The 15,436-nt window shown below is 37.7% G+C and overlaps 1 protein-coding gene across 3 annotated transcripts in view; it reads right to left on the bottom strand.

Moving 5' to 3' along the window:
• Positions 1 to 15,436, bottom strand: part of LOC124795520 (peroxisomal acyl-coenzyme A oxidase 3-like) — a 342,519-nt gene that overhangs the window by 228,771 nt on the left and 98,312 nt on the right. For all 3 annotated transcript variants that reach the window (XM_047259589.1, XM_047259591.1, XM_047259590.1), the window contains exons 3-4: positions 15,042 to 15,182; positions 14,806 to 14,964 (exon numbers count right to left, since the gene is read on the bottom strand). In XM_047259589.1, coding sequence (XP_047115545.1) covers positions 14,806 to 14,964; positions 15,042 to 15,182 — 300 coding nt within the window. The remainder of the gene's footprint in view (positions 1 to 14,805; positions 14,965 to 15,041; positions 15,183 to 15,436) is intronic.

Genomic DNA, 15,436 nt, shown 5'->3' with positions numbered 1-15,436 from the left:
TTGTACTGCAAGCTCTTCATTTTCCATAATTTGGGAGCAGGTACCATGGTCAAAACAAGAAAAAATGTCCAGTAAACGTGGGCTTTAAAGTGCATATCTTAAGAGCTATGAGCACTTATTCCATAGAAGAGACGTGTTGCTCAGTAGCGTAGATGAAGTAGTACTCATAGTTCTGAAGTTACATGCTTTGGAGCCTATGTTTGCTAAGATATTTTTGCTTCCAGTCTTGTATATTTTCAACTGCATGTGTTTACACAACTGACTATGACACACCCTGTATACCTCACAACATTTTCCCTGGTGCTGATGGCTGTCTCAGTGATTTCCTGCTTTGTATCTCAGTATATACCAACCACATGACAAATTGCTAGTAATCATATTTCAACTGTTGCTATTGTTTCCAAACAAAATTCTACTCCATCCACAGCATTTGTATTCATGCCAAATGTATCTTTTTGAATGATAACCAATTCAGTAAAGGCATAGTTGTCTGTATTACTGACTCCATTTCTTTCAGCTCACAAACTAACTTCCTGTGTCACTTCATTTAGTTCCACATTAATTGAGCCTTCTCAAAAACAGTAAAGAAATGTCCCTTTCACCATATATAATGCACCAAACAGATTCTGCATGATACCTCTGATTTTCTGTAGTGATAATTTTAAAACAAGACCTTTTTACCCCTACTCATCCAGATTAGTTTTCTGATTGTTCTACCAGTTTCTACAACATTCTGGCTCAAACATAAGTTCCTAGACAGTTCACATATGTGCTGCATGGCTAAAATTCCTTCGACTGTCCCTGAAGTAGTATTGGTTCTGTGCACCCTCCAAACAGGATATCCTCCAAATACATTACTGTAAAGGTTAGATTAGATTAGATTAGAGGTACTTTTCGTTGCAATTGATCCATAGTGAGAAGATCCTGTAGGATGTGGAGCATATAAGAACACAATAATAAACAATAAATATTTGCAAAATAAGAACACATATGCTAATGTACCTTCCACATACCCATACCTTCCACATACCCCAAATGAAATTGCCAACGTAAATGGATAGATAAAAATTCTACTCACCAAGTGACAGCAGGGGAAAACACAAACACAAACACACACACACACACACCACACACACACAAAAGGATTTAACTTTTACAAGCTTTCAGAGCCTGTGGGTCCTTCTTTCGGCAGAAGAGTTGAAGGGGAAGGAAGAGGGGTAAAGGAAAAGGACTGGAGAGGTTTAGGGAAAGAGATATAGTTCAGAAAAGTCACCCAGAACCCCAGGTCAGGGGAGCCTTACCAGACGGGATGAAAAGGAAAGCAGTACGATGGTCACTTGATTTTCATAGAGGCAATTATGTCGACTGGGTAGGATAATTCCGATTCATCAATGCACATAAGTAGTTCATTAATTTTACTTCTCAGCGTGTGAATATTTTGATGCACTAAAGATAATCAGCTTCTCACATTGACTGAGATGAAACTGAGGAGGGGGGAAATATAATTTCTGCAGATTGGTGAAAATTTTTTAACTAACAGCTGTGTTTGCTGATCCAATATGCCAGAATTATGCTGTTTAGTTTCTTCTTTCTGAACCTCAAGGTTTGTTTCAGTTCTGACCTCTCTTAGAATTTGACTTCTTTCTGTCCTATATATCCTACAAAAGTTGCTGCTCCAACACTTGTATGTTATTTTTTCCCATTCATGGCAGTGACCCCCCCCCCCTCTCCCCCCCCCTTAAATTTCTGGCAATTAGCCCAGCCAGTTTACTCTTTCCTTCCCTAATGAGGTGTAGGCCATATCTAGCATAAGCTCACCTATTGAGAGAATCTGTTGCTACACTTTCCTGCACATCCTTAGCTTCCCCACACACTTCATTCAACACGATGTTGAACCTAGCTTTGAAACTGTCCACCCATCCTGTGGATGCCTTAAACTCACCAATTCCAAGCTCTTTAGTGACTTTCAGAGCCTCACTCTGCAACATGGGTCCAGATAAAGGTAAGCTTTTTGCCCATGCACTTAAGAACCATTCCCGCACTATTTCGTTAATGTCTTCATTTCCAGTCTTCTTCGCCTTTCGTTTTATCTGCCCTTTCAACCCTTTCATCCATTTATCCTGAATCTTATCCTTGTTTCTTAAGGTCTCATAAATTTGTGTCTTACCACATATGAAATGCAACATAATTTCACGCACAGAGAGTTTGTCTTTCTCACCTGCCTTGATTACATTAATCTTTTCGTTAAGTGTTAATGACACATATCGTTTGTTTGACATCATGTTACTGTATCTCTTAAAATACTCCTTGTCAATGGAAACTGGCAGAAAATAATAACCTTGCTGGGTAAAACCATTGTTTAACGGAACAATACCCACCTCTTTCACTGCACACATTGCAGCAGAGTGTTGGTAGATGTGCAACAATGTTCCTGTATGCACCAGTGTGCATCAATAATGAGGAAAATGAGAAAGCCAACAAACAGAGTGCTGCCGAATGAACTGTTTCCTTTGATGTACTGTACCAACAACAAGCATACCTTATTCATTGTTGTACAGAGTGGCACGGTTTTAGGTCCACACCAGCAGTGCCGCATGCCACTTAACTGTGCCACTTAACAGAGGCGTTAAAAGTAACATCCTTGTAGAGTCATGAATAAATAATGAGCTGTAATACAGTAATACTGTATAGGCTCTTTTCCACATTATACAATGAATTATTAAGTAAGAGCTAAGATTTGCTTTCTGTTTCTGCATTAGGCACGTTCCACTTTATACAAAAGATCAGCATATAAAAGTGCACTGAGCATCAGGGCTGAAATACTTGTATGGTTTGGGCAGATTTCCGAATTATACACATGCTGATTTGAGCAAGTTTTACTGTAATACAAATATAAAAATCTGTACAATGGTTGCAGCAGAGCTCGTATAAAATATGGCTGCTTTCACAGGCAGCCTGGCTTTTGATGGGGTAAGATAAGCCTGTGATAGGATTGCAATAGGAAGTGCTGGGTGAGTGGACAGGGCAGCTCTTGCACCTGGGTCTTCCACAGGGATCTGATCCTGTGGCAAGGGGTTGGAATTGGGAATGGCATAGGGAAGGACTAGGACATTGTGGAGGTTGGGTGGGCAATGTAATAATGCTTTAGGAGGGCTGGGATGTCACTTCAGGCCATGATGATAGGTAATCAAAGCCCTGATGAACTATGTAGTTCAACTGTTCCATTCAAGGTTGGTATTGGGTGATGAAGGTGGCACTATTTTGTAGCTGGCTCTTGGGGGTGGTGGGAGGATTGGGGGTGGTGGGGGGAAATGCCACAGGAAATCTGTTTGCAGACACGTTCTGGGGGATAGTGCCTGTCTGTGAAGGCCTTAGTGAGACCTTCAGCATACTGGGAAAAGGAGTTTTTGTCACTGCAAATACACAGCCCCAGGTGGCCAGGCTGTATGGGAGGGGTTTTCTGGTGTGGAAGGGATTACAGTCGTTGAAATGCAAGTACTATTGGTGGTTAGTGGGTTGAATGTGGACAGAGGTGTGGATGGAGCCATCAGAGAGGAGGAGGTCAATGTCTAGGAAGGTGGCATGCTGGATTGAGGAGGAGCAGGTGAAGCAGATGGGAGAGATGGCACTGAGGTTGTGAAGGAATAAGGATAGGGTGTCTTAGTCCTGAGTCCAGATCATGAAGATATCATCAATGAACCTGAACCATACTAAGCATTCAGGGTTTTGGGAGGCTAGGAAGGTTTCCTCCACAGAGCCCATAAACAGGTTGGCATAGGAGGTTGCCATGCGAATGCCCATTGCTATGCTACGGATTTGTTTGTATACCTTCCCTTCAAAGGAGAAGTAGTTTTCCCCACTTCACTCCAGACTGTTAATCATATGACAGTTGCATTCCAGTCAGACCTGCCAGAGGTGGCGTTACGGGTGTATGCAATGTACTTGCTTGTATGAATGTGTGCATGCTTTCTTTGCTGAAGGAAGCTTTGGCTGAAAGCTATAACATGTAACAGTCTTTTCATTTTTGTCTTCTTCCACAATCTGACATCCATTCACACTGTCATCTACTTTATCAAGGACATTATTCATTACTTGGAGGCACTCCTCTTCAACATCACCAAGGAAATCAAAATTCACATCAATAACTTTCTGCTGCCTAAAACCATTCACATTAGCGTCACATTTACTCAGTTTCACTTACATGATCCTGACTAAACTCACCAATCTCAATTAATGGCACTTCATTTTCACTACTACTAATCATCAATTACTTACTTGTTATGAGTTTTCTGTTCCATATTTATTTTTCCAACATTTTCATTCACTTTCTGCACAAATTCTACATGGGAGGATTGGGGGTGTGGGGGGAAATGTCACAGGAAATCTGTTTGCAGACAGGGTCTGGAGGATAGTGTCTGTCTGTGAAGGCCTTAGTGAGACCTTCAGCATACTGGGAAAGTTCTTGTCACTGCAAATACACTGTCCCAGGTAGCCAGGCTGTATTTCAATATCCTTGCCTGTACCAATAATTATATCTACATTCTCTGTAATGACCTCCACCTTTTCAATACCAACAGAATCAATTTGCTTTGCTTTGAATATCATTTCTTTACAGCATGTATTATCATTTTAACTGTTACCTGAATTACTGTTAGCATCATTTCCTCCAAAAGCTTGGTTAATCAGCTGTTCTCTATCCTCACTATTTAAGCATACAGAAAGAGACTTAAATTCCTTTGTTTTTTCAACCATTTATAGTTTTTCATGCCACACTGATATTGCTTCTTATAAAATTATGTACATCAAATAGCTGGAACACACTCCACCTCCTCAAGACTATCCATTATTATGCAAACCTCTTTTGGTACTATAGCATTCTCATTACTGGAAATATTTTTACTCACAAGAACCAGTTCCCAGTGGTGGGATCAACTTATTGAAACCATCTATATCAGGGCCGCACAAACATGGAAAACCGCATGTGTGCAAAGCGAGGTGCAGTGAGTGCCTGCACAGTGCATCGGTTCAACTCGGCATACTTCACCTCAACTCGGCTTGCTAGATGAAGCCGATGCTGTGTGCTGCTGAATGCGCTGCCAGACAGCTTAGTCAACAATGGAATTTGTAAGTGCAAGACAATCACTGGAGTAATGGAACCATCTGCTCCAAAAAAAGGGAAAATTGCTGAAAGTCAATTTAAACCGGAATGGGAACTCTCCTACTTCTTTGTGTGTTGTGACGATAAACCCAAATGTCTAATCTGTAGTACACTAATTACGTGTGTCAGAAAATCGTCTATTAAAAGGCACTACAGCAAATTGCATTCAGAAAATTATAGTGATATAACAGGGGATTCCAGAGAGGAAGAATTACGGAAGTTGAAAACTCTTGCAGAAGAGAATTCTGTATCTACAAACGAGGTTTTTTTTGCAAGTACTTTAGCATGTATGTTTTGGTTAAAGGTCATGCAAAACGAAATAACATTTGTTTAGATTCCTTGGTTTTCGTTTTCGCATCGGAGAATCAACGACATTGCTGAGAATTTGCATGAACAACTGGCAGTCAAAATTGAAAACTTCCTAGCGTACTCCATCGCACTTGATGAGTCCACAGATATTAACGACACGGCTCAGTTAGCAATATTTTTGTGTGGCATGGACGATGACCTACATGTAACGGAGCAAAATTGAAAACTTCCTAGCGTACTCCATCGCACTTGATGAGTCCACGTATATTAACGACACAGCTCAGTTAGCAATATTTTTGTGTGGCACAGACGATGACCTACATGTAACGGAAGAGCTCCTGGATATGATTTTGTTGAAGGACACTGTTAGAGGTGCGGATATTTTAGCAGCTGTTGAAATGGTAGCTGAAGGAATAGGACTCCCTTGGGAAAAGTTGTTTTCCGTAACCACAGACAAGGCACCAGCAATGTGCGGTAAAGCAAAAGGGTTTATTGGCCTACTGCGGAAAAACTTAACATGCTGAATTTACCTTCTGTTCATTGCTTTGCACACCAAGAGGCTCTTTGTGCAAAAGTTATCAGTCTTCAAGATGTGATGAAGGTAGTGGTGCGTATCGTGAACTAACTTTGTTCTCATGGACTCACTCATCATCAATTCAAAGAATTTTTGATTTCCTTTGAAGAGGAGTATCCAGATATTCCCTACCACGCTGAGGTGCACTGGCTGAGAAAAGGGAAAGTGACTTCCCGAATTTTTCGACTACGCGACACTGTGGCTCAGTTTTTGGAGAGCAACGGATGTCCGGAGCCACTTTCTCATGACCCTGAATGGGTAGCTGATTTAGGATTTTTAGCAGATATTATGGCTCTCCTAAATGATTTAAGTCTGAAACTCCAAAACGAAAACAATCTCATCAACAACATGATCAGCAAAATAAACTCTTTCCAGTATAAACTGAAGCTCCTCAAAAACAACCTTTCAGGCAAAAATACGCATCACTTTCCTGAGATATAAATTGTAGCTTTATTAAAACAGCCTGATTTTTATAACTGCTATAATCAAAATGGCACTATGTTTTTGTTTGATAGCATCTGTGCAGGAAGGAGCGCACTTTGAAAAATATGTCGAGGTGCTACAATCTCTTGAAAATGCGTTTAACGACTGATTCCAGGTAATGTGCTGGTATATGACATACAGTTAAATAAAGGAGATTGCATTACATATGCAAGTATAACATTACATTAAAACCAATAGTACACATTACATGTTTATTAAAATCTATTGCATTTTAGTACTTCAAAACAACGGCTTACATTACTTTCATTTATTAACATTGGCTTTGTTATTGTTTCAGGCAATTACCTACCTGCAGCCAATTCTCGATGTTTTTGTGAAACCTTTTTCGATGGATATTAAAAGTGCGCCTTCAGATTTACATTTCAAACTAATTGATTTGCAAAGCGATTTTCACCGAAAGGATGTGTTTTACAATAAAAAGGTTTGCTCCAATTCTACCAGAATTTGCCGAAAGAAGAATTTCCCAAGTTACACAGAGAAACAGTGAAGATTATTTCTATGTTTGGTTCCACTTGTGTATGTGAAAGGTTTTTTTCTGTTTTGTCTTGTACAAAAACTAGATTGCGTGTGAGTATTTCTAATTGTAATTTAAAAAATTCTCTCAGAATTGCTGTTAGCCAATCTCTTGTTCCAGATCTTAGTAGCACAATTGCAAATAAAATAAAGAGCACATAGGAAGAAACCAAATTTAAAATTGTTACCATTACAGTTATTATATCAATCTCTTTTGTACCGGTACACCAAACTAAGCTCTCCATCTAGTGTACATTAGTATTTGGCAGTGACGAAGACAACAGGGTAAAAACTTTGAAACAAGTCAAGACAGGCGGCGTGAGTGACACAAGCTAAGGAAGTGAGAGGCAGCGCTATTGCACAAAGCCGAGGAGTGGGGGGTCTGCACCGTCGTCAACATAGCACAGCCATCTTCTGCACTCTGCACTGTGCGATGCACCGGTGCATGCACCTTGTGCGGCCCTGATCTATATGGTGGTATAGGATAAGGCCCCAGGTATCATACCATGCAGCCATTCACCCTGGTGCACCCTCATTTGTCAGTAACTGATGAAGAAAAATTTCAGAATTTCAAATCCTCTACAGCTTTAAAAATAGAAATGTTATATAGACTGGTTGTGTAGTGTGATGGTTAATGTACAGTCCTCACATGCAAAAGGTTGTCAGTTCATATCTCATCAAGTGCTTTAAAATTTTTAATTTTTTTAATTTTTATTGAAATAGCTTTGATCATTACTTTAATTCAATTAATTGGTTGGATATAATTTTTTTATTTGTAATCCTTTGCCACATTGTTTTCATCATTCTATTAACTTTTTCATTTGCTCTCATTTTTTCTCCTTGTCATTCATTTTCCATTTGAAATCTTTGTTCACATGATTTTAATTATTTTTATGTATTAACTTTGATTTTATGCCTCTCATTTTATCATTTATATTTTCATTCCTGTTCTTGTACTCACTATTTCTACTCTTCTTTCTGCTGGAATCATGTTTTACTTCTAATACTTTCTTTCCTTTAAATCTTCGTCTATGTTATTCTGTCCATAGTGCAATAAGAATTTGTGTTTAAATGTTTATATGACAATTACCATCCAAAATATATATACATTTTGTACCAAAAAATACATTTTTGACACAACTTCACCGCTATCAGTCAATATAATTAGATTACTTTATCTTCTGTTTTTTAACTGTTAGATCATCATTTTCAAATGTCTAAATATTATAATAGATAATTAAAAATAATTAAATTTATATTCACAAATATTCCAAATGGAAAAAGAATGATAGTAAGAAAAAAGAGTAACTGAAAAGGCTAATACAGTGATTAAAATGACATGACTAAGGAATAAAAGTGAAAAAATTACATTTAAACCAATTAACTGAATAACAAAAATTCAAAGAGCATGACAAGGTTTGATTACAACCTTTTATGTGTAAAATTGCAGTTCAACAATTATTACACTACTAAACCAATCCATATAACACTTCTATTTTAAGAGCTGTAGAGCATCTTGTGAAATTTTGAAATTTTTTTGTCAATTACTCACAAACGAGGGCCCACCAGGGTGAATGGCTGCAGGGTGTGATACTTGGGACCCTAACCCACATCACTGTATAGACAGTTTCAAAAAGGTCATCCCACCCCTTAGGACCACCCCTTGTCAGCACAGGGCATGATCTATGTTCTTCACTTTCTTTACTAATGCTATGACAAAGTACAATTATTTACATCTGGCTCTTTACTGTGTTTTGCCAATGTGTGAGCCCCAATTGCATCCAAAATTACCATTATTTCTGACAATGTTGTCTCTTGAGTTTCTTCTACCACTTCTGTTTCCATCTGGACCGTTTGCGACCCAGTTATTCCTTGGTTTACCATTACCTCACCGAGAATCTACCCTGTTCATCCTGTTTACATGGTAATCCCTCCTTGAATCATACTATCCACAAAGTTTCTTCCACCATCTTCTACTTTGCACCTTCCTCAAATAATCTGAAACATGATTTATATTACTACTATGAACATGCAAAAGTACCAGTAATTCTCTAACAACCTGTGGAAGCTTATTTCCCAGTCCCATAATTATCAATTTGCTACCCAGTTCCTTGTCCAAATATTTTAGTTTGTTAATTAAGAACTGACAAAATCTTTAATGTAACAATAGAAATAATCAATTTTTGAAAATATATCAATGAATATCAAAAATATATCATCTTCTTTCATAAGGAGGAGCTACGAGCTCCAAAAGCTGGCAAATTTCAATACCTTTTTCTAAGTGTGTTCTCCTACCACCTGGTGAGTAGATTTTTTTGATAAAACCTTTGATAGCAGCTCTTACTATGATCATACCTCTAACCTCCCCAAAATTCACTTAAAATTCTTTGTTGTTCACCTATAGACCAACCTTCATTTAAAAATAATTTCTTAAGCTCCTCTCTTAAACTACACGTTTCTGAAACTTCAGCTGCCCCACTGTAAGCATCAGATTTCAAAAATCCTCTTACAAAAGACTTTTCTCTTTACCACCCGAATTTTCTGATAAATCACTGAATTCTCTAACAAAATCAAGAGAGTGCATTTCACCATGGTTCAAAACTATAAAATTTCTTACAACTAACAAATGAAATTCCATCAGTTTCTGTAAAAGCACTGTATTTACTTTGCTGACTTTCCTTTCAGTTTCAATAACCTTAGAGTATACAATTTTGTTGAACTTTCCATCTTCTTTTCAATGATAGCTATACATTTACTTTCTCTTTCTTTTTCCACTGTCTCTGTTTTAATTTGGTCAATTTGACTTTCAAGTTCCTCCCTATTATCAGAACAAAATTTCTTCGATACTTGTAAATTACTATCATATGAACTTGCAATTGATTCCATTCTCTTTTCATTTAGTTTCCAAAATCTATTTTTTTCAGCTGTACAAACACTGCTAATGTTACTCAATTTTGCCTCTGTGTCTTATACTACTTCTTTTAAGTTATTCTCAAGGCCAATTTTTACAGTTTCTAGCCTCCTATCCAAGTTCACAAGATTAATTGCATTAATGTTCTTCATAGATTCTTTCCTTTCAACCTTTAAACTACTAATTCCTTTCCTAACATGACCACTACTTGTGTCTATTTTTGAAGTTACACTACTAATGTCATTTTATATGTTGCTTCTCATTTCTTTAAAATTTGTTTCCTGTTGTTTCATGAACAGTATCAATAATGAACTCATATCCCCATTTCTCAACTTCTCTTACATTTCCCAATTTTCATCACACAGTTCTTGCCCAATGTTATCTTGTTCCACTGCTTCGGAACTATTCGCTTCTTCATCCACACTACAGTGAGCAGGCGGTGAAGCCCTAGACATTTCATCCCAAATCTGGCTGTCATCAAGTTTGTGATACAAAGTTCATTCTAGCCCTGACCTAAACCCATTGTCATCTTCAGGTACATTTTTAATTACTACTTTCTGTTCATCTACCAAGTGAAATTCCTACATTCTTCCCCTAAGTACACAGTTTTCCTAATGTCCTTTAACAATGTTTACTCCCTGTCCATTACCACCTAACACACTGTCCTTACTCTCAGTGTCACACATTTTTATGAGTAGTTGCTGACAATCTAACACAATGTCAATTTACCATAATAATTTCCACCACCAGCTGAGGCTGCTATTGCATTGTCTGCTAATCACATTGTACAAATTTCCATATCGTCTCACCTCCCTATTTACACATGGTCTCCCTCTAGCCGATTGGCTGCTATACTCTGCAATGTGATGTCAGTTGAATCTGCATGATGACTTGCTGCTGTCTAAGATGGAGTTGATGTTGATAATCTCAGGCAGTACTGCATTCACCCTGGCCATATCACTCTCATAATGGCAGCCTCTTCTGTCCATTGCATTTCGCTTTACTACTGTACCATTGCAATGTGTTCCTCAACATTAAGGCATCAAATATAACTTACCGTATTACCTGCACAGTTATCTCCAGTAGTAGTGACTTCATTGAAACTGGCTGAAAATTTGGTGGTGGTAATAATCTATTGTCAGTAATGCAGTCCACTACAAAAATTGAAGTTCAAACATTTACTTGTACTTAAATACTGAATGAGCTACTGTTTATGGCCAGTCCATGTCTCACCTACTATAATCATGGTACAGATAAACAGATGCCATGTACCATACTGTCATCAAGTTGTAGTCCAAGCATACTAACTTAATATAGATGTACAATCATTACTGTTCACATGTGGCAAACAGATAATTAACACAGTTACTGGATAAAACTCATTGAACACTGTCCATTAAATCTAATAGCCATATGAATGTAAAAACAATGTGCACAGTAAATATCTTTCAGATGTAACACTGTTCATAGCTTGACATTATTGTTACAGTTCACATTAGTCATTACTTGAAAGATTAACACATTACACGAGAATAACTTCATATTCACAGTATAACTGATAATTTAAAACAGTCAAAAATAATTGAATAAAATCCTGGGCACAAAATTTAGATAAAATGTGGTACATTTCATGACTTGTAATCTGTACTAAATCTTCTGCAGTATGTTGTCCCATATTTTCAGACATGGATCTTAACTCACTTCAAAACTCACCACAGACTGAACTAAGATTACTTACAACATGTTTCTTTTGTAAGTTTACAATATCTGAAACTGAAGTTGTCAATTGTTGTTTTCCTGATTTGCACAAAATACAGTTAAAAGATTTACATTTCTGAGTAACTGAATAGTGAATGGGGATATGTTTAAATATACGGTACTTTCAGATACAGTAATAATTTCTATCTAATTATGCTGGTTAGTTTGGCCAAATATGTGATTCTATTTCAGTGCCTAGCAATGTTTTATCTAAGAATGTTAATTACTTCAAAATTAAATGAGATTAGGTGTCGCTAACTTATTTTCATTGCCAACTGAATGAATACTTTATTTATTTTTTCCACTTTTTTTACGTACTTTATCAGGAAGTTAGTAACTGTGTTTACAACTGCATATGAGCAATGATAATGAAATCTGAAATTAGCTTTGTTTTCTGACAAACTAACTAGTTCATCATATTCTTAGTAATGAAAAGAAAGTAACATATAACAAAGTTAATTTGAATTGACCATGGGTCATTATTTGAGATTTTTAGGTACTGGGTAAATTGTATAGAAATGACAATATCAAAGATACAAAATTTGCAGAAAGAAAATAATTTTGAGAGGAGAAAAACACAACAGATGGAAGTAATCCACCTGTTTTGTCACAAGGTCAAGAGGCTATAGCGATAACATGCAATAACATCTAGTCAACATAACCTGCAGCACAATGACGTGACCTCCGTGCAACTTAATATGAACAGTATGAGCTTGTTTAGCAGTGGTTTTAGAAATGATTCTGTCATCCTGTGCTATCTTCTCCAACAGCTACGTGAGCACAGTTCACCATCCAGCAATAAGTCTCTCTCTCAGGCTTTGCAAATCAGTTGGTGTGTACGTTTACATCAGTGACAAGAAGAATCTCCCAATGCTTTTACTAACCACTGTATAAAAATTCACACAGTGCCTGACTTTTAGAAAAGTAGACCCCCACCCCCTGTGGTTTAGTACCAGCCAGGACTAGACCAACTAAATCACATTCTCCACCAAAGATTCGAATACTTTCTGTCATTTCCTGAAATGAGAAATATCCTCACACTATCTCCACCATCAGGGTGGTTTCTACCACCCACCCTGCCTAAGCAATATCCTTGTCTGCCCCTACTCCAACCTTGCTTCTATGCCCTTCCCCAAGACCTAGATGTAAGATCTGTCCCACTCATCCTCCCACTACCACCTATTCCAGGCCTGTCACAAGCATTTCCTATCATGGTGACCCCAGCAGAGGCAGGGCCAACTGTGAAAGCAGCTATATAATCTACCAACGTAGTTGCAATCACTGTGCCACATTTGACACACACATGATCAATAACAAGCTGTCTGTCTGCATGAATGGTCCCTACTAAACAATAGCCAAGAGACTGCTGGACCACCCAGTTGCTGAGCACACCATCCAACATGATGTGTTTGAGATCAATGACTGTTTTATAGCCTGTGCCATCTGGATCTTTTCCACCAACACCAGCTTCCCTGAATTCCATATGTGGAAACTCTCCCTGCAACATATCTTATGATCCCGTAACCCCTCTGACATCAACCTTCACTAATCCGAGTCCTCCACCTGCCTACCTCCATCCTATCCCACCAGCAAACCTGCACAGTCCTCTCTGAGGTGAGTAGCAAACTACTGTATTAATGAAATAGACTCAACATATAGATAAACTAATTAAGCTCAGTTAAGTATGTTTTGCTCTTAGAAACGTCTGAGGTTTCTGTTGCCACAAATTTCCAAAATATGCTTTTACGAATGGTTACTTCTGCACAGTTAAACGTCAGGCATTGTTGTGAGCACCTTTGTAATTATGTAACTGGCAACAGATAATCTACAAGCACACATTTGGCCCTCTAACGCAGATAATGGTAATTGAAGGCTCTCTTGCATCAGGAGAATATAACAAATAAAGAAAATGTGAGGTGTGCTGCCATAAACTTTTAATGAACATTACTGTCATTCTATAAAAAACTGAAACTTGAGTTTTGAAAATAATGTCTTTGATGTAATGTATAAAGAAGCGACCAGATATTATGATATCAATATAATGGAAGGAAACATTCCACGTGGGAAAAATTATATATAAAAACAAAGATGAGGTGACTTACCAAACAAAAGCGCTGGCAGGTCGATAGACACACAAACAAACACATGTGTGGATGGATATGTGCGTGTGTGCGAGTGTATATCTGTCCTTTTTTCCCCCTAAGGTAAGTCTTTCCGCTCCCGGGATTGGAATGACTCCTTACCCTCTCCCAAAACCCACTTCCTTTCGTCTTCCCCTCTCCTTCCCTCTTTCCTGATGAGGCAACAGTTTGTTGCGAAAACTTGAATTTTGTGTGTATTTTTGTGTTTGTTTGTGTGTCTATCGACCTGCCAGCGCTTTTGTTCGGTAAGTCACCTCATCTTTGTTTTTATATACAACCAGATATTATTCTGTTCTTATTTCTTCAGTTAATCAAACACAACCATAAACAGGGAATTTATCACTCACTTAAGAACACATAGCACAGGTCACAGCTGCAAATGTCTTTGCATTTGTGAAAGAAACAATGTATATCTATGTATAGGCTTAACAAGAGTATGAATTGCTATGAACTGCTACTCACTACATACAGGAGACAGTGAGTAGCAGTCAGGCACATTCAAAAGTAGACTAAGCTATCAGACACCGTCCTCTTTCAGAATTAGACACACACACACACACACACACACACACACACACACACACACACACACACACACACACACACACGAGGGATTTGCTCTCGTACTATGTGAACAGCTTTTGTATCAAAATATGAATTCGCACATTACTTTCAATTTTAATGCCTATTTTAGACTATAAAAATCAGAATTTCCATTCTGTCTTTCCACAAGTACTAATATGAAATTGGGTCATGTGTAATTCACATAATTTTTTTTTTTCAGAATTTTACTGATGTTTAAGTATGAAGCTAGAGACAGAATTTCCCTCTAATCTGCATAGAAATGTAATACTGATAACCTTGCTATATGCATGAGGCTCAGAAGAATTCAAGATACTTACTTACAAATAACAATGTAATTTGCCAGATATGTTACCTTGCGAAGATTTCCAAATATGTCCTCAGCTGATAACATATGGAGCTTTCTAAAACTATACTCTCTCTTCATAACCAGGGTCCGTTGTTCTTCTAAACTTAATGAATTATCTGAATGGTGAAATTCTGGGTTCTCCTCAATTAGCTTCCATATTTTCATCTGTAGTTACAAGAGCACTAAGTTTTAAATGAGTGTGTAAATATTTTAAAATCACAATAAGAAATTATGCTTGGCACCTTATAATCCAACATTTCAGGCGTTTCTAACAGTAGCTTCATAGATTTCCAGTCAAAAGAGGATGCCTTTCGGTATTTGTCAAGTGGGCCTGGAGGGAAATCAGGCAACAACTGTACTTTCATTCCAACTTCTTGTGAATCCTGAAAGTAAAACAAACAAATCTTTCCTTAAACCTACTACTCACTTAACAGAAAATGGTTGTCAGACTTCCTTAGCTTGAACAGCAGACATAAGTAGAACAATATTAAGAATATAAGTTTTGTGACTAGAATTCCCATCTTAAAAAAGTTATGTTTACCTGGGCAGTTTTCTAAAGCTAGGTTCCTTTTAGTGCACACAACAAAATTAAATTACAATGAAGAAACCATCAGAACTGCATAATTTCCATTTGCCC

Source organism: Schistocerca piceifrons, chromosome 4 (genome assembly GCF_021461385.2).
Source record: "Schistocerca piceifrons isolate TAMUIC-IGC-003096 chromosome 4, iqSchPice1.1, whole genome shotgun sequence".
Taxonomy (NCBI): domain Eukaryota; kingdom Metazoa; phylum Arthropoda; class Insecta; order Orthoptera; family Acrididae; genus Schistocerca; species Schistocerca piceifrons.
This window is presented reverse-complemented; position numbering and strand designations above follow the sequence as displayed.